Source organism: Entelurus aequoreus, linkage group LG18 (assembly GCF_033978785.1).
Source record: "Entelurus aequoreus isolate RoL-2023_Sb linkage group LG18, RoL_Eaeq_v1.1, whole genome shotgun sequence".
Lineage (NCBI taxonomy): Eukaryota > Metazoa > Chordata > Actinopteri > Syngnathiformes > Syngnathidae > Entelurus > Entelurus aequoreus.
Window position 1 is genome coordinate 26,695,230 of NC_084748.1, and position 27,548 is coordinate 26,722,777.

At 39.2% G+C, this 27,548-nt stretch overlaps 1 protein-coding gene across 7 annotated transcripts in view; it reads right to left on the reverse strand.

The window, feature by feature from the left end:
• The window catches only part of npnta (nephronectin a), a 163,749-nt gene that overhangs the window by 26,881 nt on the left and 109,320 nt on the right, over positions 1-27,548 (reverse strand). For all 7 annotated transcript variants that reach the window (XM_062026819.1, XM_062026817.1, XM_062026820.1 and 4 more), the window contains 4 exons: positions 23,836-23,955; positions 21,863-21,997; positions 16,281-16,403; positions 7,928-8,314 (listed from right to left, as the gene is read on the reverse strand). In XM_062026819.1, the coding sequence (XP_061882803.1) occupies positions 7,928-8,314; positions 16,281-16,403; positions 21,863-21,997; positions 23,836-23,955 (765 nt within the window). The remainder of the gene's footprint in view (positions 1-7,927; positions 8,315-16,280; positions 16,404-21,862; positions 21,998-23,835; positions 23,956-27,548) is intronic.

Sequence of the window (27,548 nt, forward strand, 5' to 3'; positions counted from 1 at the left end):
GGAATGGTTTCACTCTCCCAGATGGTTCTGAAGAGATCAACCAACACTAATGTTGCTGTGACAGGGTCAGCCTTGAGCATCTCTGCTTCGATGGAGTCGATGCCTGCTGCTTTGCCACTCTTCATGGCTTTAAGAGCATCCTTGATCTCAAAGGCTGTAATTGGGCTAATGTCGATGTTAAGGACATCTATTTCTGGTTGAGGATTGGCCGGTGTGTCTGGTTTAGGGCAGTTTAGCACTTCCTGAAAGTGTTGGAGCCATCTTGCTGCTTGGTCCCTTTCAGTTGTTATAACGGTCCCGTTTTTACATCTGATGGGGGCTGACTGGCTGGTGTTTCTGCCACAGAGCTGTTTAGTAATCTTATAGACGGTCCCCAACTCTCCCCTGGCTGCAGCCTGCTCAGCTTCACACACCATTTTCTCTACAAAAAAAACGCTTGTCCTTCCGGGCACTCCTTTTGACCTCTATGTCCTTTGCCGTATAGGCCTTTTGGACCTGTTCCTGTAATCTTGGGGACTTGGTGCTTAGCAACTTTGCTTTCAGTTGTTTCCTTTCTTCAATTTTTTGCCATGTTCCAGGTGTTATCCATTTCTTGTTGTTTTTCTTCTTATATCCCAAGATTTTAGTTGCTGCATCCACATAAGTATGCTTGATCACATCCCACTTGGTGTTAACTGAGGTATCATCCTCTGTCATATCGGCAAGTGCTTGAAAGCGATTCATAATCTCTAGCACAAACTGCTGTTTCGTTCTTGGACACTTGAGTTTGGTGGTGTCAAGTTGTTTCCTTTGCTGACCCTGTTTCTTCACCTTACGAAGTTTCAACTTCACTGTAGCTGTTGTTAGGTGATGGTCACTGAAAACGTCAGCCCCACGGAAAGCTCTAACATCTGCAAGTGACCGTCACCATTTTACATTGACGATGATATGGTCGATCACCACCTGGTGACCTCCATGTGAGCTTATGGATTGTGGGTTTCTGAAGTGTTCCTGAGCCCATGTGGTGATATCCTTTACACACTGATGTCGCTTGTTGATGCAGTACAGCCTGAGGGATCAAAGGTCACGGGCTTAGCTGCTTACGTCCAGTGATTTCTCCAGATTCTCAGAACCCTTTGATGATATTACGGACCGTAGATGGTGAATTCCCTAAATTCCTTGCAATACTGTTCAACAATTTGCTCACGCATTTGTTGACAAAGTGGTGACCCTCGCCCCATCCTTTTTTGTGAATGACTGAGAATTTCATGGAATGTACTTTTATACCCAATCATGGCACCCACCTGTTCCCAATTTGCCTGTTCACCTGTGGGATGTTCCAAATAAGTGTTTAATGAGCATTCCTCAACTTTATCAGTATTTATTGCCACCTTTCCCAACTTCTTTGGCACGTGTTGCTGGCATCACATTCTAAAGTTAATGATTATTTGCAAAAAAAAAAAAAAGTTTATCAGTTTGAACATCAAATATGTTGTCTTTGTAGCATATTCAACTGAATATGGGTTGAAAATGATTTGCAAATCATTGTATTCCGTTTAAATTTACATCTAACACAATTTCCCAACTCATATGGAAACGGGGTTTGTAACTTGCGTAAACACAATAACTCATTTTTCTAAAGCTCCTCTTATTATATCTACAATCTGAATTTGTGGTATAGAGGCACAATACTTTTTCTTTTAACAAAATAAAGTGGCTAGTGTACAATAAATAAACAAAAGCAAAAACGACTATTAAAACATTTACTCCTTGAGCTTTAAACATGAATTAAAAAAAACACCCAAAAAATGATTTTGTAATAATGAGAACAAGGAAAAGAAAATATCGATCTAATCACTTCGGTACAGTTTATATACTGATAATATACTCGGTGTTGATAGTATCAATATCTGGATTGATCACACCTACGACTTTAGTGAAGGTTTAGCGGTTAGCTTCTTGTGTCGTCCTGCTCGGTGCTTATCCTTTGCTTTTCCAGTTATAACGCTACCTGGAAGAAACCTGATTTGTTAAAAGTTAAAGTACCATTTTCCGGCATAGTGGTGAGGATTGGTATCTAAGAACTGTGGGTAGACGACGCGTTCGTTGCAGCTTGCTCCTGAATTGAGCCGATGTTCTGGCAAGACACGCACCCTCCTGGGATTCATGCAACTCCTGCATATGTGTAACAAGGAATATGGGAATGTAATTGTGTCTCGCTGAGCGTGCATCCCTTTTGAAGGAATCTTTCACGTGAGTAAAATCTTTAGCCATGTAAACACTGGGACACAGCTGTGGTAAAGGAAAATGTGATCGGGATCAGGACATTTATGGTACTTTATTATCAAAAGGGCAGTTCAAATGGAATGTCTGTCTGTTGAATGATATGCAGGCATGTGAAATTTCCGTGAAAATCCGCATTTTTAACATTCATTTTCGCATCAAAATTGTTGGGAACTGGCATGGCTGCAGTTGTAGTGACCCCAAGATGCAGGAACCAGGAGAACGATGAGCAGGTAAGATGATTTCAATATAAGTAACAGAGGAGAAAGCATGGAACGCTTCTCAAACAATAGTCAATCCTTGAGCGCTGAGGTGCAGGCGAGGCAGGCATAAATATCAGCCTGCTGATTAGCACCAGGTGTGGCCATCTTGGTTGTTGTTTTTTTTATTGAGACTTCTATTAGTAGATTGCACAGTACAGTACATATTCCGTACAATTGACCACTAAATGGTAACACCCGAATACGTTTTTCAACTTGTTTAAGTCGGGGTCCACGTTAATCAATTCATGGTATTATTGGTATTATCATGGTATCATTAAAGTGGATGTTAGGTGTAGATCCACCAATGGCTGGTGCTTTTCAGAGGCGGTATAGTACTGAATATGATTCATTAGTATCCCGGTACTATACTAATTCCGGTATACCATACAACCCTACTACACTTTGTTGCTCCAAAACTGAACTGTGTTTGGAAGATTCAGGCTACTACGACTAAAGCCTAATTGCATAATTTTGCTGGATCATCGGCCCCAAATCGAAAGCAATAGATGAATCTTCATAAATATCCATGCACACATTTTGAGGTACTCAAGGTGCACAAATGACGCATTTGACGCCAAGCTTCATTCATTTCTGTACAATTATGTGAATAAAGAGCTCAGAGAGAAGTCGCCTCCCAGCCAGCGTCTGGAAGTTCTAGCGTGCAGACGTGCTGATGTAATCTGTGCTCCCCTTTACACATTTCTAATTAGGTGGCGCCATCTGCTAGTGCAAACACCGGTATGTCACCTGCGATACTCAACCTTGCCGCAGCACACATTTTACTGAGTTTTACTAAATATTGTACGGTTTTGTTTTGTTACGTCTCGAATATTTACTGCAAGGTAAAATGAAAAAAAAAAATGCAGTAAAATATAAACTAAACTTGTTTAGTTTTTTCTTTAATTGGCTGTTAATTGGTTACAGACATGACTGTGATGAATGAATTATGAATAATTAATTATAATTAGAATATTTTCATAGCTTGAGCTAAGATTGTCTCGATACCAATATGCTGGTACCAGTACCGCTTCCAAAATGTATTTCAATACTTGTCAATACTTTTCAAAATAAAGGGCACCACAAAAAAAATGTTAACAAAAAAATCTTATGATACATTAAACATGTGTTTTGGCATTAAATGACATAGTGAACATACTAGAAAACTTCTCTTTTAGTTAGCAAAATGCTCCTTATTTGGCTGCTGTATGCAGTAACATATTGTGTCATTTCCCATTCTATTATTTTGACAACATTATGAGGGACAAGCGGTAGAAAATTGATTATTAATCTACTTGTTCATTTACTGTTAATACCTGCTTACTTTATGTGTTTCATGTTCTATCTACACTTCTGTTCAAATGTAATAAGAACTTATTCTTCTGTTGTTTTGTTTGGATACTTTACATTAGTTTTGGATTATACTACAAATTTGGGTATTGATCCGATACAATGTAGTTACACGATCATACATTTGTCATATTTAAAGTTCTCCCATGTCCAGACATACATCTTTTTTTTTTTTTTTAAATGATGTAAAATTTTGTATCATTGTGGTAGCGACCGTATAGAGCTCATGTACTTGGTATCTTTATAATCGATATGTGTATAGATCCACCCTTTTGTTTATATTCAGGAGCATTAGCTTGCTGTTAGCGGTTAGCTATAGTATCCTCCTACGATGTGTAGTGGAGCATGTTTAGCTATTCCTCGTCTGATATGGATGATATTTGTAAGAAACTTACTTTATTTGTATTAGGATTAGTTATTTAGAAGTAGCTAAAACACTACGGAGACACATTAGCTGCTAGCTAGCTACTAGCTATTTACAGTACAACTTTCAGAGCAGCGCTTAAAAGTTTATTGCTCCACGTACTTTGTTAGTTTTTAAGACAAAATATGTCCATTCTCCCTCTTCTGTCTTCATGTTGTTTCTGCTTGCAAGGGCTTGAGTGTGTGTGTGTTTGTGTGTGATGACTAACTTGCACCCCGGCTCGTAAAGTATACCAACAATGTCACCAAAGCACGCCTCATGTCATTGGAAAATATACCGGTATTTTTCGATTACAGTATAGTACCTTTTTTTTTTTTTTTTTTTTTTTAAATAGTACCACAGTACTTTATTAGTACTGGTATACCATACAAACCTCGCTAGTGCACAATAAAACTAACTTTTAAATATTTTTTTCAAAATGATGAGCCCTCTAGACATAAAATAATACTCTTTAGTCACCTTTACACTCTCTTAATCCAATATAGTAATGCTGCCTGAGGCTGAGCCAATCAGGGGCCACAATATTCAACAGCGTGCTCTGATTGGTTTGGTCTCATCTAATGGCCAATACTACTGTAGAATTGATATTTTTAGTTCTTCTCGCCATTTTTATGCTTGAAAAGGCTTAATTTAGGGCAAACAATTTGTAAAATATACTTAGAAAAACAAACGTGGTAAAGCCGTAATATTTGAAGCGCGATGTGGCAAAGGACGAGTGCAGTGTTTATTTGCTTGACTGAAAGCCAAATGTTATATACATGTTGTTACTACTTTTTAAAGGTAAAATGGTAAATGGGGTTACACTTGTATAGCGCTTTTCTACCTTCAAGGTACTCAAAGCGCTTTGACACTATTTCCACATTCACCCATTCACACACACATTCACACACTGATGGCGGGAGCTGCCAGCGAGGCCCTAACCACGACCCATCAGGAGCAAGGGTGAAGTGTTTTGCTCAAGGACACAACGGACGTGACGAGGTTGGTAGAAGGTGGGGATCGAACCAGGAACCCTCAGGTTGCTGGCACGGCCACTCTCCCAACTGCGCCACAACGTCCCCCGGGATTGATTTATTGATTGATTATTTATTTATTTATTTCTTCAAGGCAATCACTTTTTGAATTGAAAGGTAGAGTTTACTACACTGGTCCATTTTTTTTCCGCACTTGCAAGATGAAAAAAAAAATAACATTGTTTCATTTTTTTTACACTTGTATGTATGGCCACTAAAAACATTTTATCTAAATTGATGAGAATTTGAGGATGCATTATGATGGCGACAGTTTGACACCAGAACAGACTGTTTGTATTGACATTGTTTACTCTGGGGAAAAATAGTTCCTAGAACCTGTAACACAGTTTTTTAAAGGCCTACTGAAACCCACTACTACCGACCACGCAGTCTGATAGTTTATATATCAATGATGAAATCTTAACATTATAACATATGCCAATACGGCCGGGTTAACTTATAAAGTGACATTTTAAATTTGCCGCTAAACTTCCGGTTCGAAATGCCTCTGAGGATGACGTATGCGCGTGACGTAGCCCGGGGAACAGAGGTATGCCTTCCCCATTGAATACAATACAAAAAAGCTCTGTTTTCATTTCATAATTCCACAGTATTCTGGACATCTGTGTTCGTGAATCTGTTGCAATTATGTTCATTGCATTATGGAGAAAGAAGCTGAGCAAGCAAAGAAGAAAGTTGTCGGTGCGAAACGGACGTATTTTTCGAACAAAGTCAGCAACAACAGTACACAGCCGGCGCTTCTTTGTTTACATTCCCGAAAGATGCAGTCAAGATGGAAGAACTCGGATAACAGAGACTCTAACCAGGAGGACTTTTGACTTCGATACACAGACGCCTGTAGAGAACTGGGACAACACAGACTCTTACCAGGATTACTTTGATTTGGATGACAAAGACGCAGACGTGCTACCGTGAGTATGCAGCTTTGGCTTCTAAACATTTGATCGCTTGACCATATGTGCGCAACTTTTTTTTGCGTATGTACGTAACTTTTTTTAAATATATAAGCTTTATGAACCTTGGGTTAGGTGAACGGTCTTTTGGGCTGAGTGATTGTGTGTGTTGATCAGGTGTTTGAATTGTATTGGCGTGTTCTATGGAGCTAGGAGCTAGCATAGGAGCTAGGAGTTAGCATAACAAAGACGTAGGTGTTTTTATGCAGGATTAATTTGTGGTTGTGTTGTGGCTAATAGAGTAAATATATGTCTTGTGTTTATTTACTGTTGTAGTCATTCCCAGCTGAATATCAGGTACCGTGAGTATGCAGCCTTGGCTGCTAAACATTTGATAGCTTGACCGTATGTGCGCGTCACGTACGTAACTTTTTAAAAATATATAAGCTTTATGAACATTGGGTTAGGTGAACTGTCTTTTGGGCTGAGTGATTGTGTGTGTTGATCAGGTGTTTGAATTGTATTGGCGTGTTCTATGGAGCTAGGAGCTAGCAGAGGAGCTAGGAGCTAGCATAACAAACACGTAGGTGTTTTTATGCAGGATTAATTTGTGGCATATTAAATATAAGCCTGGTTGTGTTGTGGCTAATAGAGTATATATATATGTCTTGTGTTTATTTACTGTTGTAGTCATTCCCAGCTGAATATCAGGTACCGTGAGTATGCAGCCTTGGCTGCTAAACATTTGATAGCTTGACCGTATGTGCGCGTCACGTACGTAACTTTTTAAAAATATATAAGCTTTATGAACCTTGGGTTAGGTGAACGGTCTTTTGGGCTGAGTGATTGTGTGTGTTGATCAGGTGTTTGAATTGTATTGGCGCGTTCTATGGAGCTAGGAGCTAGCAGAGGAGCTAGGAGCTAGCATAACAACAACAATGGTTGTGTTGTGGCTAATAGAGTATATATATGTCTTGTGTTTATTTACTGTTGTAGTCATTCCCAGCTGAATATCAGGTCACCCCCGGCTCTCACAGCATCTTCCCTATCTGAATAGCTTCAACTCCCCACTAGTCCTTCACTTGCACTTTACTCATCCACAAATCTTTCATCCTCGCTCAAATTAATGGGGAATCTCTCTCACTTCATGCGGCCATCATTGTAAACAATAGGGAACTTTGCGTATATGTTCAATTGACTATGTCACGCTACTTCCGGTAGGGGCAAGCCTTTTTTTTATCAGATACCAAAAGTTGCGATCTTTATCGTCGTTGTTCTATACTAAATCCTTTCAGCAAAAATATGGCAATATCGCGAAATGATCAAGTATGACACATAGAATAGATCTGCTATCCCCGTTTAAATTAAAAAAATTCATTTCAGTAGGCCTTTAAGGGTATAATATTATCAGATATAGAGAAATTCATATTTTAGTTCTGTTGTTCTAGAATGAATATGAATATGTACTTGTTTGGGAAAAGGCAATTACTTACCAAAAAGCAATTACAATATTTGTGTCTAAAAGTGCTTTAAAAGTCAAATGTAGAACTTTTATTAGCAATGTAGCTTTTACGGCCTCTTATGCTGCCCCTAAACGGTGCTAAAAGCCACTAATGCCATTTGCCGAATGGCTTATAATTCCTGTCGGAGCGACAAAAAGATTTTGTTTTGCTGTAAATCACGAGAGATAAAAACAGGACTTACTATAGACGTCTCCTCTGTGCTTGGTGGCCTTGTGGATGCTGTTGTCCACAGTTGTAACACCCGGGGTCCGCCTGGTCGGGACCACCGGCCTTGGAGAGACGTAGGGCTTGCTTGTGGGTGCGGGCGGCCTCCTGGTGGGGACGAAGGGCTTCTTTGTAGGAGGCGGTGTCCTGCGTGGAGGTGGCGTTGCTCTGACAGTGGTTGTCGTGGTGGTGGTGGTCGTCGTCGTCGCGACGGTCGTCGTTTTGGGGGCGACGGGGAAAAACATTGTTACCACTGGGCGCAGGGTGGTGGTGGTCCTCCTCTGGTCGATGTCGGGGAGGTGGTTGTGATGGCTCGGGGGGAACACGCCCGGTCTGGGAGGCTTGATGACCACTTTGGGAATGGCTGCGAAGAGCAAAAGTAGTGTAGTGGAAGACTTAATGAGGCAGCGGATGGGCCATTTAGTGTCATAATGAGACTGGTAATATGCGTTAAATAGCATGCTATAACCTATTATGTGTCTCTTTAACACCATTTAACAAATATTGACAGTCACAGGGAGTCTCTGATGATATGAAAAATGAAAACAGAGAGGCTGGAGCCTACCCCAGCTGAATTTAGAGGTGAGTTACACCCTATATCAGGGGTGTCAAAGTCAAGGCCCAATGAATTATCTATGGCCCCCGGGATGATATTTGATTAGTATTAGAACCTGCTGCTGTTTTGCACGCACCAATACTCCATCAGTGTTGGCGCTAGGAAGTTTCAAAATCAAGTCATAAAAATGGGGTCCCACAGTACATTTCTGGGGTCACACTTTTTTGTAAGCATTTTGAAAACAAATGATAAATGTATGCATTATCCTGTTATATCTCACATTCCATAAACGTTACTTAATTCATTAAAAAAATAATACAAAAGAAAACAAATGTTTATGCATATGTAAATGTATTCAGTTATAAACATTCATTCACTTTCTTCTTTCCTTCATGGATCTAAACTTTACCGCTGCCGGTAGTTTTTAATATATTTTTAATGTAATATTTTATTATTTATTATTATTATTAGTTTATTATTATTATTCTTCGGTCAACCAAATAAACAAACAGTTGTTCATCCATAGATTGAAAAAGAAAATGTTGCAGACCGAAAGGATTTAGGCTGAAGTTGAACACTTATTGCGCCTAACCCTATAAACAATGTCAAGTACAAGATGAACTTCCGAAAATTATGAAATGTCCTTTGTACAACATATTATAAATACACATTGTACACAACATAAACACAGTTAAATCATATACACAGTAAAGGCATGTGAAATATCCTTGTACACGTGTTAAACCTTTGCACCAATTATATACTATATACAAACAATTATACTTCCATTATTATTTATATCTCGCATTTAGTTTTTAATTAACATTGATCATAGTATTGACTACAGTGTTGATTCAAGAGTGATATATTTTTTCAAAACATTGGTCTTAAAGTGTTTTTTAAGTGTGTGAATGGAACTGGAACATTTTAAGGAATCATCCAAGCTGTTCCACAGTTGAACCCCCCTGACAGAAACACATCTACTTTTTAAGCTCGTTCTTATGTTTGCTTTCTGAAAGACCGCTGAACCTCTGAGGTCATAGGGATTCTCTCAGAGTTTAAACCTCTCCAGGCAACATGTGGTTATGAGCTTTGTACGTCACAATAGCAGTGTTGAGGTCAACAAGATCGTGCAGTTTTAATATTTTTAATTTAATAAACAGAGCATTGGTATGGTCATGATAATCCGCATAATTTACAATTCTAATCGCTTTCTTTTGAAGTAAGAATATAGAGTTGATGTTTGATTTGTAATTGTTACCCCAGATTTCAACACAATAATTGAGATATGGGAGTACGAAATAATTATATAACATGTTAAGAGCCTTTTGATTTACAGAGTTTTTGATTTCATGTAACATAGCAATAATTGTTGCCATCTTTGTCTTAAGTATATTTATGTACAGTTTCCAATTTAATTTAGAATGTGTTTGTTCTATTTTTGGCCAAAGTAGGACAAAGAAGTTCTGAAGTTGTCTTTATTTTTTAGTTTTAATGCCATGATTCTAATAGTCCGGCCCGCCTGTGCACAGAGTTTCCTCCATGCGGCCCCTGAGCTAAAATGAGTTTTACACCCCTGCCCTAGATACATTCCCAGTCCACCATAGGGTTGATCAGTTTAGAGGCTTCAATTACCAGATGGTGCTGTTTTGCAGAAATTCAATTAGTTTTGTACAAATTAACTCATTATCTTTATACATTACCACCCAAACCGCCGCCTGATGTCAGACATATCAGAATTTTAACATTTACAGAAAAATGTGCTACACTTTTTGGTTGTTTTGTAATGTTGTGGTTTTACAGTGAAGGCTGACAGGTAACAGATGAAGATAACAATACAACAGAAAATGGCAGAGTGAGTCGACAATCATCATACGACAACAAACAAAGTTCATCTCACTTTCCACATAGCAGGATCTTGCATCACTGCCCTGACAGCTCAGTATAATACGTACAATAATATGTACAATAAGTCAGCGATAATAGATATAATATCAATAAAAGAACATTTGTATGCTCGTACAACACTTAAAACCTTTAGTATATCAGTATGTGGAATTCAATTATGGAATGGATTAACCAAATAAATCAAACAAAGCAGCAATATGATTCAGTTTAAGAGACGGTTCAAACTACAAGTGTTCACAAAGTACACAGAACAAGAATTATGATAAACATCTTGAACCCTTTTTTTTTATTGAGACAAATATTATTTATGTATTTAATATTTGTATGCTTACTATGGTATATTATTTATTTGTTCACTGTTCTGTTACAGAGAACAAGGAAATTGGATAAAATTGCTATGATATGAAAAGGGGTAGGATTAAATCAGCTCTGCTTCTTCCTACTCCTTTTCGGACGAGCTGTAATGAAACAACTGGAATTGTGTGATGCATTACATTGTATCGTGTGCATGTTCCAAATTAACTGAAACTGAACTGAACTGAACTGAAGAACAGAATGAATGCAATCACTGTGTTAAGTAAATACTAACCTGGTTTTTCATAAGTTAAGAATGTTAAACTGCTTCCTGTTCTGTGCTAGTGATTAAGTGGTTAATTTATTTTTATACTTAGTTAAGAATGTCACAATGCTACCGGTTACATGCCATTGATTACTAAACTGGTTAACCTATTTTGACACTTGTGTGACGAATAAGAATGTTAAAATGCTTCTTCTTGTACGACAGTTACAAACGTTAAAATACTTCCTCTTAAATGCATTAAAACGGCGGGTTAATTTGTTTTTACACTTATATAAATAATAAGGTGGTTCACCTATTTTTGCACTTAAAGTAAGAAATGTAGGTGTGGAAAAATGTACTGTACTGTTGGATGTGTGACCTAAAACATTGCCTATACTGTTAAAGGGTAACTGCACTTTTTTGGAATTTTGCCTATCATTCTCAATTATTATGAGGGACAAGAAGACAGATGTATTTTTTTAAATGCATTCTAACTCGTGAATAAACGTAAATGAAATGGCCCCCTTTACACTTCAGTCTAAATCTGATTTTTTTTGCCCTTAATTGACACAAATCATATTTTTTTTTGCCAGTCAAAACGCTCCGAAGTGTTTCAAATGTGATCTTTTCGGATCAGATCCAGGCCACATCGGGAGGTAGTCCAGATGTGATTGGAATCTGATCTTTTCAAATGTGACTTGAGTCTAAACGAAATGCGACCCGCGTGTGACTTTTTCGTCAGCTTTGGGCGAGATACGTCATTCGTGTGCGCGGGGAAGGATGCAGCTCGCCAGCAGAAGTGGATACTTCATCACACATCCGGTTGCGGTGAGCAAAGTCTATTTTCGACGGCCAAATTTTTGGTGCATCACTTGTTAATAGCGCGTAAATAATAAGCTATATGCAATAAATGAATATATAATTTGATTCCAAAGAAATAGCTATTATTGGAAGACCGCAATTGACGCTGTGGTGTTACATATAAGTCAAAAAATAAAGCTTGCGTAGATCCACGCTGATGTTCGCGTCTCCTCTACTTAACAGCCATAAAAAGATTAGAACCCTCCAAAATATATTACACGATATATTACTTTAATTTATTTTCTCGTACAAAAACACTAATTTTTAAGGCATGGTGACTTTTTTAAATGTTTTTATAGTAGTTGTAATTGGCCTGGTGGTTAGCGCAGTGGTTCTTAACCTGGGTTTGATCGAACCCTAAGGGTTCGGTGAGTCGGCCTCAGGGGTTCGGCAGAGGTCAAGACACACCCGACTCATCGTGTAAATAAAAACTTCTCCTCGTCGGTGTATTACGGATACGGCAACAGTAGAAGTCACACTGATTTGCAGGTGTGTAATTTGTTGTGAGTTTATGCACTGTGTTGGTTTTGTTGTTCGAACAAGGTGATGTTCATGCACGGTTCATTGTGTGCACCAGTAAAAAAACATGGTAACACTTTAGTATGGGGAACACATTCACCATTAATTAGATGCTTATTAACATGCAAATTAGTAACATATTGGCTCTTAACTAGTCATTATTAAGTACTTATTAATGCCTTATTCGGCACGGCCTTATTATAACCCTAACCCTCTAACCCTAACCCTAACCAAATAACTCTAAATTAAGTCTTTGTTACTTAGAATATGTTCCCCTAGTGTCCAAAAAACTCTAAGTTAAGTCTTTGTTACTTAGAATATGTTCCCCATACTAAAGTGTTACCAAAAACATATAACTTTGTCTTGAATTTTTATTTTTCACTAAAGAAGGGTTCGGTGAATGCGCATATGAAACTGGTGGGGTTCGGCACCTCCAACAAGGTTAAGAACCACTGGGTTAGAGTGTCCGCCCTGAGCTCGGTAGGTCGTGAGCTGAAACCCCGGCCGAGTCATACCAAAGACTATAAAAATGGGACCCATTACCTCCCTGCTTGGCACTCAGCATCAAGGGTTGAAATTATGGGTTAAATCACCTAAATAATTCCCGAGCGTGGCCGCCACTGCTGCTCGCTGCTCCCCTCACCTCCCAGGGTGGAACAAGAGGATGAGTCTAATGCAGAGGCTAATTTCAGCACACCTAGTGTGTGTGTGTGTGAGACTATCAGTGGTACTTTAACTTTTACGGAATCCGGTCAAACACCTTTGTTTTCACTTCATAGAACTACGCATGCAAGTGACATCAAGGCCACATTGGGGCCTGTACGCGTTTACACTGGAGTCCGATAAAGATCCCATTTTACTTGCAGTGTAAACAGACAGCTAGAAAAAAATCGGATTTAGAAAAAAAACTGATTTGAGCCACTTTGGCCTTCACTGTAAACATAGTCAATGGTACGTCAAAGAATCCCTTGATTAAAGTAAAGTGTTTTATTTTTCTATATTCCGGCACAGTGTTACTGTAACGTCACAGTGGCCAAAACTATTAAATATACTTCCGCCTCGGTCTTGTTTTTAATGAATACTCAGGCCTACTGCGCTACTGTATTTTAATGTTGGTCATTATGGTGTTACTTGGAGAGCAAAGTGTTTTCTGAGGTAGTACTTGGTGGAAAAAAGTTTGAGAACGACTGTTCTAGATCACAAATAATGCCCCTCACTTGGATGAGGACATAATCCGACAAGTTGGTCAACTTTGGCATCCGATATAGTCCCGGAAATGGCGAAAAAGACACAAAAAGACGCTTGGTTCAACCCCCCTTTTTTCTTCGCAAGGATTAACAGTCATTTTTCATATAAATGGGAATAATGAACATCCTATCAGTCGGCATCCCTGTGACAGCAGAAATTGTACAGTAAGCTTGTTGGTAAGTCTGCAGTGAGTAATAATCACTGATGTTGTCAAAGCAAAAAGCAAATGTCGTGTTTGTAGAAATCATGCGCCGGTTATCTTAAAATGAGCAAAATACGTAAACATTAAATGTTATCATAAATGTGCCTATTTCTGCATTACATATATACTAACCTCATGTACTGTATATAGACCTTGACGGAGGTGATTGGATGTTTTTTTAAGTGCTTATAGGCAGAATAGAGTGGCTCCTATAGGCTCCATTTTTTTTTTGTAGTTCGAATGCCTGAAAAAAAACCCATATGTGTTCTTGTCTTAAAGGCCTACTGAAACCCACTACTACAGACCACGCAGTCTGATAGTTTATATATCAATGATGAAATCTTAACATTGCAACACATGCCAATACGGCCGGGTTAGATTAGTAAAGTGCAATTTTAAATTTCCCGCGGAATATCCTGCTGAAAACGTCTCGGTATGATGACGTTTGCGCGTGACGTCACGGATTGTAGCGGACATTTTGGGACACCACTGTGGCCAGCTATTAAGTCGTCTGTTTTCATCGCAAAATTCCACAGTATTCTGGACATCTGTGTTGGTGAATCTTTTGCAATTTGTTTAATGAACAATGGAGATAGCAAAGAAGAAAGCTGTAGGTGGGAAGCGGTGTATTAGCGGCCGGCTGCAGCAACACAAACACGTAGCCGGTGTTTCATTGTTTACATTCCCGAACGATGACAGTCAAGCTTTACCATTGGCCTGGGACAACAGAGACTCTTACCAGGAGGACTTTGAGTTGGATACGCGGTACCGTGAGTACGCAGCTGCGGCTTCCAAACATTTGATCGCTTGCCCGTACGTGCGTGCCGCTATGTGCATGTCACGTACGTAACTTTGGGGAAATATATGTGCTGTATGAACTTTGGGGAGGTGAACGGTACTTTGGGCTGTGGGATTGAGTGTGTTGTGCAGGTGTTTGATTTGTATTGGCGGGTTATATGGACGGGAGGGGGGAGGTGTTTGTTATGCGGGATTAATTTGTGGCATATTAAATATAAGCCTGGTTGTGTTGTGGCTAATAGAGTATATATATGTCTTGTGTTTATTTACTGTTTTAGTCATTCCCAGCTGAATATCAGGTCCCACCCGCCTCTCACAGCATCTTCCCTATCTGAATCGCTTCCACTGCCCTCTAATCCTTCACTCTCACTTTCCTCATCCACGAATCTTTCATCCTCGCTCAAATTAATGGGGAAATCGTCGCTTTCTTGGTCCGAATCGCTCTCGCTGCTGGTGGCCATGATTGTAAACAATGTGCAGATGTGAGGAGCTCCACAACCGGTGACGTTACGCTACTTCCGGTACAAGCAAGGCTTTTTTATCAGCGACCAAAAGTTGCAAACTTTATCGTCGATGTTCTCTACTAAATCCTTTCAGCAAAAATATGGCAATATCGCGAAATGATCAAGTATGACACATAGAATGGACCTGCTGTCCCCGTTTAAATGAGAAAATCTCATTTCAGTAGGCCTTTAAAAAAAAAATGCAGTTCCGCTTTAACATGGGGTATTATGATGGGACATTTTGACCCTGGAAGAGATTATTTTTATTTCATATATTTCTGAGTAATTTCTTCATATATACGCCATGTTTTTCTATCGGAAAATAGAACACAAATGATTGTGCTTTACAAATTCTGCCTGGCAACAAACGACATATGCAATTCATAAAACATTAATGTGTTTACACTGTGGGGGAATATCCATAATATAAACATTGACCGGCTGCACATACAGTAGTTGTTTACATGTTGTACATATCACCCATGTGTTTGTTTTGTGTATTGCAATGTTTTGTATGCGTGGAGCGCGGGCGAGATAATCCGTGCCCGTGATGACGTCAAGGCCGTCAGCCCCTCCTTTTGTTCTCCTGCACATTCTTCATGTCAAGAGCCGAGAGTGGGGTCTACACGGTGTTGTTGGGGTTAAGGGGGGAGGAAGATGAAGGGAGGAATGTGCTCGGACAAAAGCGAAAGTGTCAGTTGTTGCCTTCTCACTTTGCAGCACTTTGATATGCGATGCCCGTGTTGGATATTGCGATGGAGCACTTGTGGCCCATGCCCTTGGGGAAGGGGGAGGCGGCGGTGGCGTGGGGGTGCGGGCGGAACGCGTCCTCTTTGCTCGATGGACCGTGACGCTATTAATGTCTGTTAGAGGACTAAATGAAATGGTTGAATATGAATGACTTCTCAAGGAAGTAATGGACTGTGGGAGAAGCCAGGAGACCTCTCAAAACTCTCTGTAAAATAAATATTTTGGTGACTTTTTTTTCTTGGTGGCCGACTAGCAGAGCGGCATTCTGGGTAAATGTCATAACAAAGCCAAGGAGGATTTGGGCAATGACTGACAGCCGTTACAAAGAATCTCAGAGTATGCAGTTTTGGCTTTTGAGGCTATTCCTCCTTTCCCTTTTGGGCTATGAGAAGAGAAAAAGTGAGGCCCCCCACAATTGTGTCTCACGTTTGCAGTCGCGGCCCGTCCCCCTGTAGCCGTTCTTGCACTTGCACTTGTACGAGCCCCTGGTGTTGTAGCAGGTGGCCAAGCTGCTGCAGCGATTCGGGTCCAAAGAGCACTCATCCACATCTGAGAAGAAAAACAACATAAGGATGACATTGAGTTACAGAAGCTAAACAGCGTGAATAAATGTAGAGAAAAGGCACCGTGTCGCAACAGAATCCACATTTTTAACCTTGCAGGAGGTTTGTTTTTTAGCAGAGTTTTGCATTCCGAAAAGTCAAGGTAATTTTTATTTAAATGCTGAATATTTGTGTTGCTGCATCTGGGGTCGGCAAAGTGCACACACATCGTATGTTGATATTTAAACCAAACAATTACAGTGCACTAACCTTGAGTTTTCGTGAGCGTGGTAAATGAATTTAAAGTAGGAATTATTATTCATACATTTTATATTTTCATAGCAAGAGTATAAAAATTGTTATGAGAGCAAAATATACCAATGTAGTCACATTTATTCGTTTGAACCAATAAAGTGGCCACCTTATTGAATCATGTGCTCTGATTTGTTTGGACTCATCTAACGGCCATTACTCCTTTTAAATGGGTTATACTTGTAAAGCGCTATTCTACCTTCAAGATACTAAAAGTGCTTTGACTCTATTTCCAAATTCAACTATTCACACACTGATGCCCATTAGGGGCAAGGGTGAAGTGTCTTGCCCAGGCACACAATGGATGTGATTAGGTTAGCGGAAGATGGAATCGAACCTGGAACCCTCACGTTGCTGGCACAGCCGCTGTATGATCCGCGCCACACTTCCCCCACATGTAGATTATTTTTTTTAGTTCATTTAGCCAAATTTATGCTTGAAAAAGCTTAACTTAGGCCAAATATTTAGTTAATTGAGTTTAAACCCCCACAAAAAATCTGAGATAGAGTGAAGTTTCACAAGATTACAAATTTGTTAATCCTCTTGTTTCTTTTACATGCATGGCATCATTTAACAAACCTTTGTATTAGTTTTTCAAAAATGTATTATCCTCTAAATAATGTTTAATTAATGATTGTTATAATTAATTAGTAAATATTTTAATTATTACAATCAACACGGTATCCTAAGGTGGAATACCAGGAAAAGGAAATGAAGGAGAAACTAATAATCGTCATGTGAGAAAGATCTTGATCTCACATGACGATTTTTAGTGTCTTGTTGTTGTATTATTTCGTGTCAAGCGCCGAATTTTTTTATTTCCATTTTTATTTGCCTTCATTCCTCTCGTCTGAGCGCTGGCTCCCTCACCTGTCCCTGATTGGCAATCAGGACACAACTGTCCCTGGTTGCCAATAAGGATGCTTTGTGTGTCTCTAGACAGGACTGGATCATTTTGCTTTACCTGTTTTGTGCTTTATATGCATGTTTGCTCCTTGTGCTGCACATCATTGTTTTTTGTGATACCTGTGTTTGCCCTAATAAAAATTAAAATTAAAATTAAAATTAAAATAAAAAAATAAATTTTAAAAAATATATTTTTTGCACGTTCCTAACGTCTCTGCATCACGGAGTCCAGACAAAGACCAGAACGTGACAAATTGTGACAAAGTTTATCACCTTTCACAAATTAAGTGAACCACAACTTAATAATGATCTGTTCATGCAAACTTCATTGATATTTATTTTTTTATTCAGTTATCTGTTTGTTTGTGTTACAGATTGAGACAGCAAGTAAGTGAAGTGAATTATATTTATATAGCGCTTTTTCGCAGATGAGCAAGTAAGCAAATGTGTTGTGAATTGCTTCGAAACAGAAAAGGGGTGGACTTAAACTCTGCTTCTTCCAACTCCTTTTCGGACATATTGGAATGTGAAACTGTGCATATGTGATGTACCCTATTACACTGTAACTGTATGCATGTACGAAAACAACTAAATAAGTAAACATTAAAGAACTTAAGAAAATTCAAAAAAATGTTGGTATTCAAAAAATGGTGTTACTAACAAATTAACAATTGAATTGGCTAAACCGTGTCACATGGAAAGAGTAATACACACAGTTAGTCCGTGTATTTCCTGGGAGCCCCCCCACACCCAACGCTGCGTTACGGAAATTACAAAATAGTGAGGAATAATTTAATCACAGGTCAATGATAAAAAGTTTTAGTGTTAAATAACTTATTGTTGCACTTAGACGGCAATTATTAAAACTGAATTGATACCTGAACAGGTATTTAAAGTTTTACCAGCTTTGCAATTTTTTTTTTTTTTTTTTTTGAAGAGTCGGACTTCAGAATTTCTCGGGATGGTCTCGTATGTAGAATCGACTGAATTTCGACTTAGTTTTGTCTCGGAATCATCATCAGGTGAGTTCAGATTTATACCCAAGTCCAAAACTTAGTGTTTAGTCATCATCAGCGTATTTTCAAAACTGTTCGCCAATTTTTTTCTCCACAATTTATAATACAAGTCTTGTCTTGGATTAAGTGGTCTTGAATGCAACCCAATAGAAAAACGCTCGGAAAAGACAGACCCTGTGTTCCAATAGTAAACCATCTTCAATATAGCCTGCTCAGTGGCCTCGTGAGATCGGTAGGTCGTGTCATACCAAAGACTATAAAAATGGGACCCATTACCTCCCTGCTTGGCACTCAGCATCAAGGGTTGGAATGGGGGGTTAAATCACCAAAATAATTCCCGAGCGCGGCCACCGCTGCTGCTCAGTCCTCCCCTCACCTCCCAGGGGGTGGAACAAGGAAATGGGTCAAATGCAGAGAGTAATTGCACCACACCTAGTGTGTGTGTGTGACTATCAGTGGTACTTCAACTTTTTAACTTTTAGACGGCGATCCGGATCACCCCCAAAACACAAATTCATTGTTCCTTACACATTTCGGAAATTTTCTGAAGGTTTCACCAAAGCCTACCCATAACCTTTTTAAAGATTAAAGATTAAAGTACCAATGATTGTCACACACACACTAGATGTGGTGAAATGTGTCCTCTGCATTTGTCCCATCCCCTTGGGGAGCAGTGGGCAGCAGCGGCGCCGCGCCCAGGAATCATTTTGGTGATTTAACCCCCAACTCCAACCCTTTGTTGCTGAGTGCCAAGCAGGGAGGTTATGGGTCCCATTTTTATAGTCTTTGGTATGACTCGGCTGGGATTTGAACTCCAACCTACCGATCTCAGGGCGGACACTCTAACCTAGCTATGTTGCTAACTAACTAACAAAAAGGCGGACAAACTGCAGCAAATCACGGCAAAAGTTTAACCGTTGATTTTTTCTATTATTTCTTATTTTTATTGTGATGTTAGGTCAGGGGTGTCCAAAGTGCGGCCCGGGGGCTATTTGCGGCCCACAGCTAATTGTTTACCGGCCCGCCACACATTCTGGAAATGCTATTGCAAAAAAAAAAAAAAAACATTACAAAAAGTGGAATGAGGTGAAATCTAACTAGAAAAAGTTGCAATGTTGACACAAAGCTGCCATGCAGGCTGCTTTTTTTCTTTGGTCTATCTTTATTTTTCTTTTTTTGCCTTTGCTTGAAAAAAAAAAAAAAATCAATGTTATAATGAAATATTGACCTATTCAAGGCTCCAATTATTTCAAATATTTCACTTTAAAATGTTTTATGTGGAAAATATTGCATATATTGTGTGGTTGCCATACAAAAACATCAACGTTTTATTTGACAAAAGAGCATAAAACAAACAAAATAATAGTTCAAACGTAAAATTGACAGAAATATCTGAAGTTGATCTCGTAACTTAAGTGTTGAAAGTAAAAAAAAACTAATACAAATGTATCACTTTGAGTGGGGCAGCTTTTGTATCCTAAATATATTTAGTGGGATTTTATTTATCTTTTCACTGTGATTACTCAAAAATAACAATGAATTAATATCAATGGTGTCTTGCATTATTGATGTTTTTAAGGCTCTAATTACTTCACATCAAACATTGCTTTCTGAATGTTTTGGGCAGTGGGGGAAATACTGCATATTTCAGTTTTATTATAAAAAACAAAGTTGTCTTGACAGAAAAGGCATAAAACCTTTTTGTTTTGTTTTTATTTTATATTAACCTGAAGTTGATATACTGTAGAGATTTACTGTAAGCGTTAAATAAAAAAAATAAAAAAAATAATTTGACTTGTTTTTAACATTTTAATGACTTAGCCCAGACCTGGGCATTCTGCGGCCCGCGGGCCGCATCCGGCCCTTTGTGCGTCCCTGTCCGGCCCGCGTGAGGCCAATTATAAATTACAAAATAAATTTAAAAAAGTATCTATGTCGAGTGTGCAATACAACGGTGCTGCTTTTGTTTTGAAAATCGTTATTTGTATTACTTCCGTATGGACGTATGCGTGTGCGTGGTTGTGAGTGAATGTGAACAGCTGCAATTACAAAATAAAGTTGAAAAAACATCTATGTCCTGCGCGCAATACAACTGTGCTGCTTTTATTTTGAAAAGTATTATTTATAGGCGTGTGTCCGTGTGTAACCTGCGAGTGAAGGTGCACATGCAGCGACAAGTGATGCACGGTTTACACCCGAGACGCTAAAAAGAGAAAAGTTGATGAGGAATGCCGTGTTTTCAACAAGACATGGACTGCCAAGCAACGTTCCCTCTAAGGTGCGTGCCTGCGCAATTGCGCACTGCTCAAGCGTCCGCTGCGCGCAGCAAGTATATGCCGCGCACCAAATCAAATCCCATCTGAATTCTAAACAAAATAAACATATTTATTCTATGGAATTTTGCAATGCAACTTTGAGTGACAGTGACAACAAGCGGCCCTAACGGTGTTCGTCAACACCGTTCAATTGAACACCGTTCAATTATTGTAACGTCTATCGAAATGCTTCGAGGACAGGAATTATATCGATCACTTTATTGAGCAAAACTGTTTATATTCGGACATAACCACACCAAAAACATGAGTAAAACAATTCTATCTCGAAAAACTAGTAATTTTCTGCCGTACAAACAAGGCCAAAACCAACTTGTCATCTGTCACCAACACGCATACCACTAAACCACTGGTGCGTTTATGGCCACACAAAAAGTCGGACAACTCAAACACCACACAAAGTTACGCTATGACTCCTCAGTCATACGTGTGCTTATTTTACTGTCATTTATTATTAATGTTAATTTATTTATATTAGTCATGGAATGCTGTTACACACACTATGTTGAAGTATTACTATTATTATTAATTATTATTATTATTATTATTATTATTATTTATCTTACGGTATATATAAAAAATAATATTGAGCAAAATTTAATTGAAATATTGTCGATGTGGCCCTCCAGCAGTGCTCGGGTAGCTCATGCGGCCCCCGGTAAAAATTAATTGCCCACCCCTGACTTAGACCCTTTATGGTCCCCGGGAGCCCTAAAGGTAAAAAAAACCCAAAATCCATATATTTTGTTATGATTTGAAAATGAAAACTATCAAAATGGCCCCCGCAGGCTTTAATTTTTCTGTGTGCGGCCCTCAGTGGAAAAAGTTTGGACACCCCTGTGTTAGGTTCTATCTTTCTCCTACGTTGTGTACTGTGGTTATGTTTGTGTCCCACCTACCGATGCACTGGTATTTCCCCTTGATGTACTGCAGGTCGAAGCCATCATGGCACTTGCAGATGTAGCTGCCGAAGGTGTTGATGCACTTCCTGCACCGTGGACAGACTGCCAGCCCAGTGGCGCACTCGTCGACATCTACAAGAGTGATGAAAGGACTCTTCATGAAATTCATCCTGTAACGCCCTATTTTTGTCCTTCGCTGTGATGCATCTTTTTGTCATTACCCGGACACAGAGACAAGTGGAAATAAGGGTGACACTCGCTTTGGAACAGACCTCACATGTTGTTCTTGGAATACACCGAGTGTGAGTTTCAGTGACGGGCCTCACATCTCTTGTTACCACTGCTCCGACTTTCACCTTCCATATCCTAATGGCCGGCTTTCTTTGCATCAAAGCTCCCCTTGTAGCCACCATTGTGTACCATATGATGGAGATCTTACTAAAACAACTTCCTTTTAACAAAATAAGCAGGTCATAAAAACTTCCAAGACGGAAGTGGAGCATCCCGTGTGACACCTGCAGCAGGCAACCTTTGCTTTTTTCCTCCTCCTGTCTTGATGACTGATGTCCATTCTGCTTCCTACAATTACCCAGCCCATGTGTTATACGGGCGCTGCAGGGCAGGAGGAACCTACTGAAAGAATGCAGCAAGGCAGCAGGAAAATAAATGGTGGTCCATTTAAACTGACACGGTAGCAAAGCAACAACAATGGTATTGATTTACATTAGGGATGTGCCGACCGTTCGGCCACTGATCAGTACCGGCCTATTTTCGTGTAAAAGTATCTGATCGCCATTGCTGATCCTATCTGGCTGACACTGTTTATTTTTCGTCCCCCAGAGGACAAGTGGCTAGCAGCTAATTATGTGTCTCCATACACAGTGTTGAGCCTCCATTAAAGCAAATAAATTGCATTTCTTTCTATAATTATCAAGTATCATTGTTACTGGAGGACGAGGCTGAATATGTTAGACGACGAGAGCAAGCCGGGAGCAGACACCCTTAATAAACTTTAAGCAAAAAGTAAGCAGCAATTAACAGGAAATTAATAAGTAGAGAATAATGTATGTGGTGTGTCAGCATTGTCATTGCCAGTACAAATAATAATCGATCCATAAATTGGCGGGGTCAAGGATAAGGTAGTATACGATCATATATATGATCGTGGTACCAGTATATAATCGATGGGTTGATATTTCATCATTTTGTTGGTGTTTTTGTTAATGTTTACAAACTCAAGGAATAATTACCTGGACACAAGAGGACTTTGAGGGCAAAAACTAAACGACTTAACTTCCTTAGACTTCCTTTATTCAGTCATTTAAATTTGAACTTTACAGTACAGATAAGAACGACATTTTGTTGCATTAGCTCGTCGTAGTGCAGGATAAAAGAGCAATAAGGTGCAGATATAAATAGATTACTGTACAGATAAATATATTGCACTTTTGCATATGCATCCACGTTTATGGATGTATGTTATATTGTCCTTATATTCCAGCGAGTTAATCCGTTTTTGGGGGGAATTGACGAGATTCTTATGATGCGTTCAAGAGTAACTTAAGAGTTACTTTTTTTTTTAGTTATTGTGTACGATCGACTCAGTTTTACTCAAACAATGTTATGTCATAAAAGAGAATAAGGAACCCGTTTTAATATTGTGTCGATATTGTTAAACTGTCGTTAGCACTTCACTAGAATACATTGCAAGTTTTACAGTTAATACATGTGATTGGTATTGGCCCATCTCACACATGGATGACTGGTATCGGAAGTATAAAACCCTGATCGGAACATCCCTATTTTACATTATTTTATCATGTTTCAAAGACGTCTGGAGATGTAATAAAATACTCTCTTAAAGTTTTCTCAGAAAAATAAAAGCCGCATTCCTTTTGCAGAGGGAAGAGGCCGGCAGTGGCTCGGTTTTCAGGCCGCAGAAGATAAATAAAGACCGTTACGTCACTTACCCACGCAGGTTCTGCCATCCGGAGCCAGCTGTAGCCCCGGTGACGGACATTGACATCGGACCTCTCCTTTCAGCACCTCGCAGCCGTACTGGCAGTTGGCCATGCCGCAACTGCGAAGGTCTGGTAGTTACAAAGGAAACAACAAACATTAGGACAGGCCGCTGACCCGAGAGAAAACGCTCTCGCCGCTTTGTCCCACACAGTCAGTTGCTGGCATTGCTGCCCTTTCTTGGCATTAGTCAGGATCATGCAGACAAAAGAACAACATACATTCTTGACATTGTTACAACATTGTGCTTCACAGAATCCTCAAAACATAATTTGTGTCAGTCAACTGACGGACGGCATGACCAACCTAGGGAAAAGACTGTAATTACCTACCTAGCAAGGCACCAAACCATCCAACCATCATTCATCACAATGACAGACCGTTGACCCTAACCCTACAAGTACCTTTCCGTCCATCGTTGTCTAAAACATCTGACCGAACACTGATTGACTGTTAACCTAACTGCCATTATTATGCTGAAAACGTAGTTTTGATTCCTTGTACATGTGAAGAATTGACAATAAAGTTGACTGTTGATTATTAATACTACAAGCGACCCATCTACTACATTCAGTACATCTGTATTTTCCACCCATCATATATCAAAATGACAGCTGTCAGTTACCCAACTGTTGATTGGTTATATCCATCCATCCATTTTCTACCGCTTGTCCCTTTCGGGGTCGCGGGGGGTGCTGGAGCCTATCTCAGCTGCATTCGGGCGGAAGGTGGGGTACACCCTGGACAAGTCGCTACCTCATCATGATTTATTTGTTTCAGATATGTTTGGCAAAGGTTACATTCATGAGCATAAAATGTGGATTGTTATACTAACTGCTTTAGTAAGATGGAAAAAAAAGCTCAACAAAAAGGAAAGACAGAAGCAGGCAGGGAGGAAGTTTTCTTTTAAAATCGTCAGAACATGTCAAGACACCTCTTTTCAAAACAATCACACAATTCCGGCTTCACAATATTACCGCTCTGCGTCACATCTACTACATGATTACAGTAACAAAATGAAAAATGTAATTTATCACGATCATGTTTTGAACGTCATATATATGTTTTGTAATACATAAATGTTAGTACATTAGTTGAGGAATATCCTAAAAAAAGTGTATATTTTTTATTACAAACTCTAATTGATCCTCATTTACAGAATGTTTAGCAGGCTGAATACAACAATTGATTAATAAATAAATTCAGTCAGCCATTTTTTTATTCCACTCCGAACACCTTCGGCTATTTTCAGAGATTGACATCACAGTACTAACACTTCTGTACTCTGACCATGTTATCAGATCAGTCTTAAAGGAAATACGCAAAAATTGGAAAGAGATGTTTATCATTCACAAGAACAAAAACACATATGCTTGACTTTTTTATTGCATTCAAAATAGTAAATAAATAGCTTACAATTGAGTCAACGGACCAAGGGTCCTCAGTTATGCTAATTATACTCTCTATAAAAACATCCAGAAACCAACAATACTTCCTTTACATGCAGTGACTTGAAAATGAACCAAATATGAGTGATGTTGTTATTATAAGAGCTAACCCAGACGGACTATTTTAGCGGCCCATTGGTAGCAGTGAGCTATTACTAGCTCACACTGCTATTGTTGACACGCTGTAAACCGGCAGCTGCTTCTACTTTGTGACAAACTAGCTAAAAGTAATTTCTAAATTGTATTTCGTGCATTGCTCACCTGGTAGTAGACAAATGTGGCCATGGTCCGAGAGGCTGGTCGACTTTCACATACCCGCGAGATGGCGAAAAAGACCCCAACAGACGCTTAATGCAGGAACTTTTTTTTAACCCTTTGTGAGGATTGCGATTAATTCTTCATCATTCTTATGTGAGTATCCTGCCGGTCGGCATCCCAACGACAGTGGAAATATTACAGTAGGTGTCTGTTTTATTATGATTTAATATGGTTAGTTTGTATGTTTAGCACCTAGCAATGCTGCGGATGCTAATGTCCCAATAAAGCTGCATCCGCAGGGTAGCGGCTTCTAAAACTTATTGCTCATCCTCTTTGTGTTCGGGCTCAAAAATATAAGGTCCTGGATCCTAATTTTTTCCCTAAGTAATCGTTGTTGGCTCTCACAAAGTCTGCTTGATTAGCATTGTTGTTGATGGGGAAGGGATCTTTGGTTCCTTGCGCGACATGACGCGATCACGTGAATGGCTTCATATTATCTTTCAAAATGGCCCGGGAATCTCCGTGAGATTGATACTATTTCAATCATACCTATTTATTCGCAAACTTTGGGAGTCTTTTGGTGTCATTAATCAGATTGAAATGATAATAGCTCCGATATAGAGGCAACTTGTTTTTCCACTGTACTGGTAATTTAAAGCTAAATAATACAAACATGCTAAATGCATATAGATTCCCTTTTCTTTCTTGAAGACAATAATAAACGGTGTATTACCTTATTCTGATGACATGCATTGATTGGACTTTAGAGAGGATTTGCCGTAGCTGCTGATCAGTTCCACAACTTCGAATTTACATTGCGGAGAAAAAGAAAAGGTCCTCCTTTCTTTGCATTATCCCATGAAAGTGTTTAGGTTGTAGTTTTTTATTTGTCCAGCTGTCATGCTCTTTACAAGAAAAACATTGGAGGCTAACTCCGTAGCTTACTAGCTTTTGCACGCTAGTTTTCTGAGACCCTTATTTTCTTAACGCTGGAAGGATGGAGCAGCACTTTTTTTTTTTCTTTACAGTTTTGACGTTTGGGAGAGAAAGTCTGTGTGGAAGTAAAACATGTTTCTCGCATTCCTGCATGTTGGCTTTTTCTTTATACTGAGCGGTCATCTTCCAAGACCCTCGATTGCTGTGTATGTCAATCAAGTGACGACTGTGATGTAGGGTTGTACGGTATACCGGTATTAGTATAGTACCGCGATACTAATGAATCATATTCGGTACTATACCGCATCTGAAAAGTACCGGTCCGCCACATTTTCTACCACTTGTCCTTAATAATGTTGACAAAATAATCGAATGGAAAATGACAATATGTTACTGCATACATCAGCAGACTAATTAGGAGCCTTTGTTTGCTTACTTACTAATAAAAGACAAGTTGTCTTGTATGTTCACTATTTTATTTAAGGACCAACTTGCAATAAGAAACATATGTTTAATGTACTCTAAGATTTTTTGTTAAAATAAAGACAATAATCCAATTTTTTGTGGTCCCCTTTATTTAGAAAAGTATCGAAAAGTCGAAATAAATTTGGTACTAGTACGAAAATATTGGTATCGTTACAACACTACAGTGATGTCATCGTGAAGAGTGATGATAGGTAATGTTTATTTTTTTAATGCCTTGCAATCAACGCCACCTCCCCCCCCCCCCCCGATATCGAACGGTAGCTCATGATTCATGATCGACGTAATGGGCACCCCTGGTCTCGTGGTTCAGACTGGGGCCCAAGGTACAGGTCACTTTTTTAATTATCCATCCATCCATCCATTTTCTACAGCTTGTCCCTCTCGGGGTGGCTGGGCCTATCCCAGCGGCATCACTAATCTATAATGAAGACTCATTTGTTCAACGCAAAGACTAGTAATCAATCGTCAGCACCACTATCCTACAACTATCCGACAACATTGTAGTGTTGTCCCGATGCCAATATTATTTCGATATT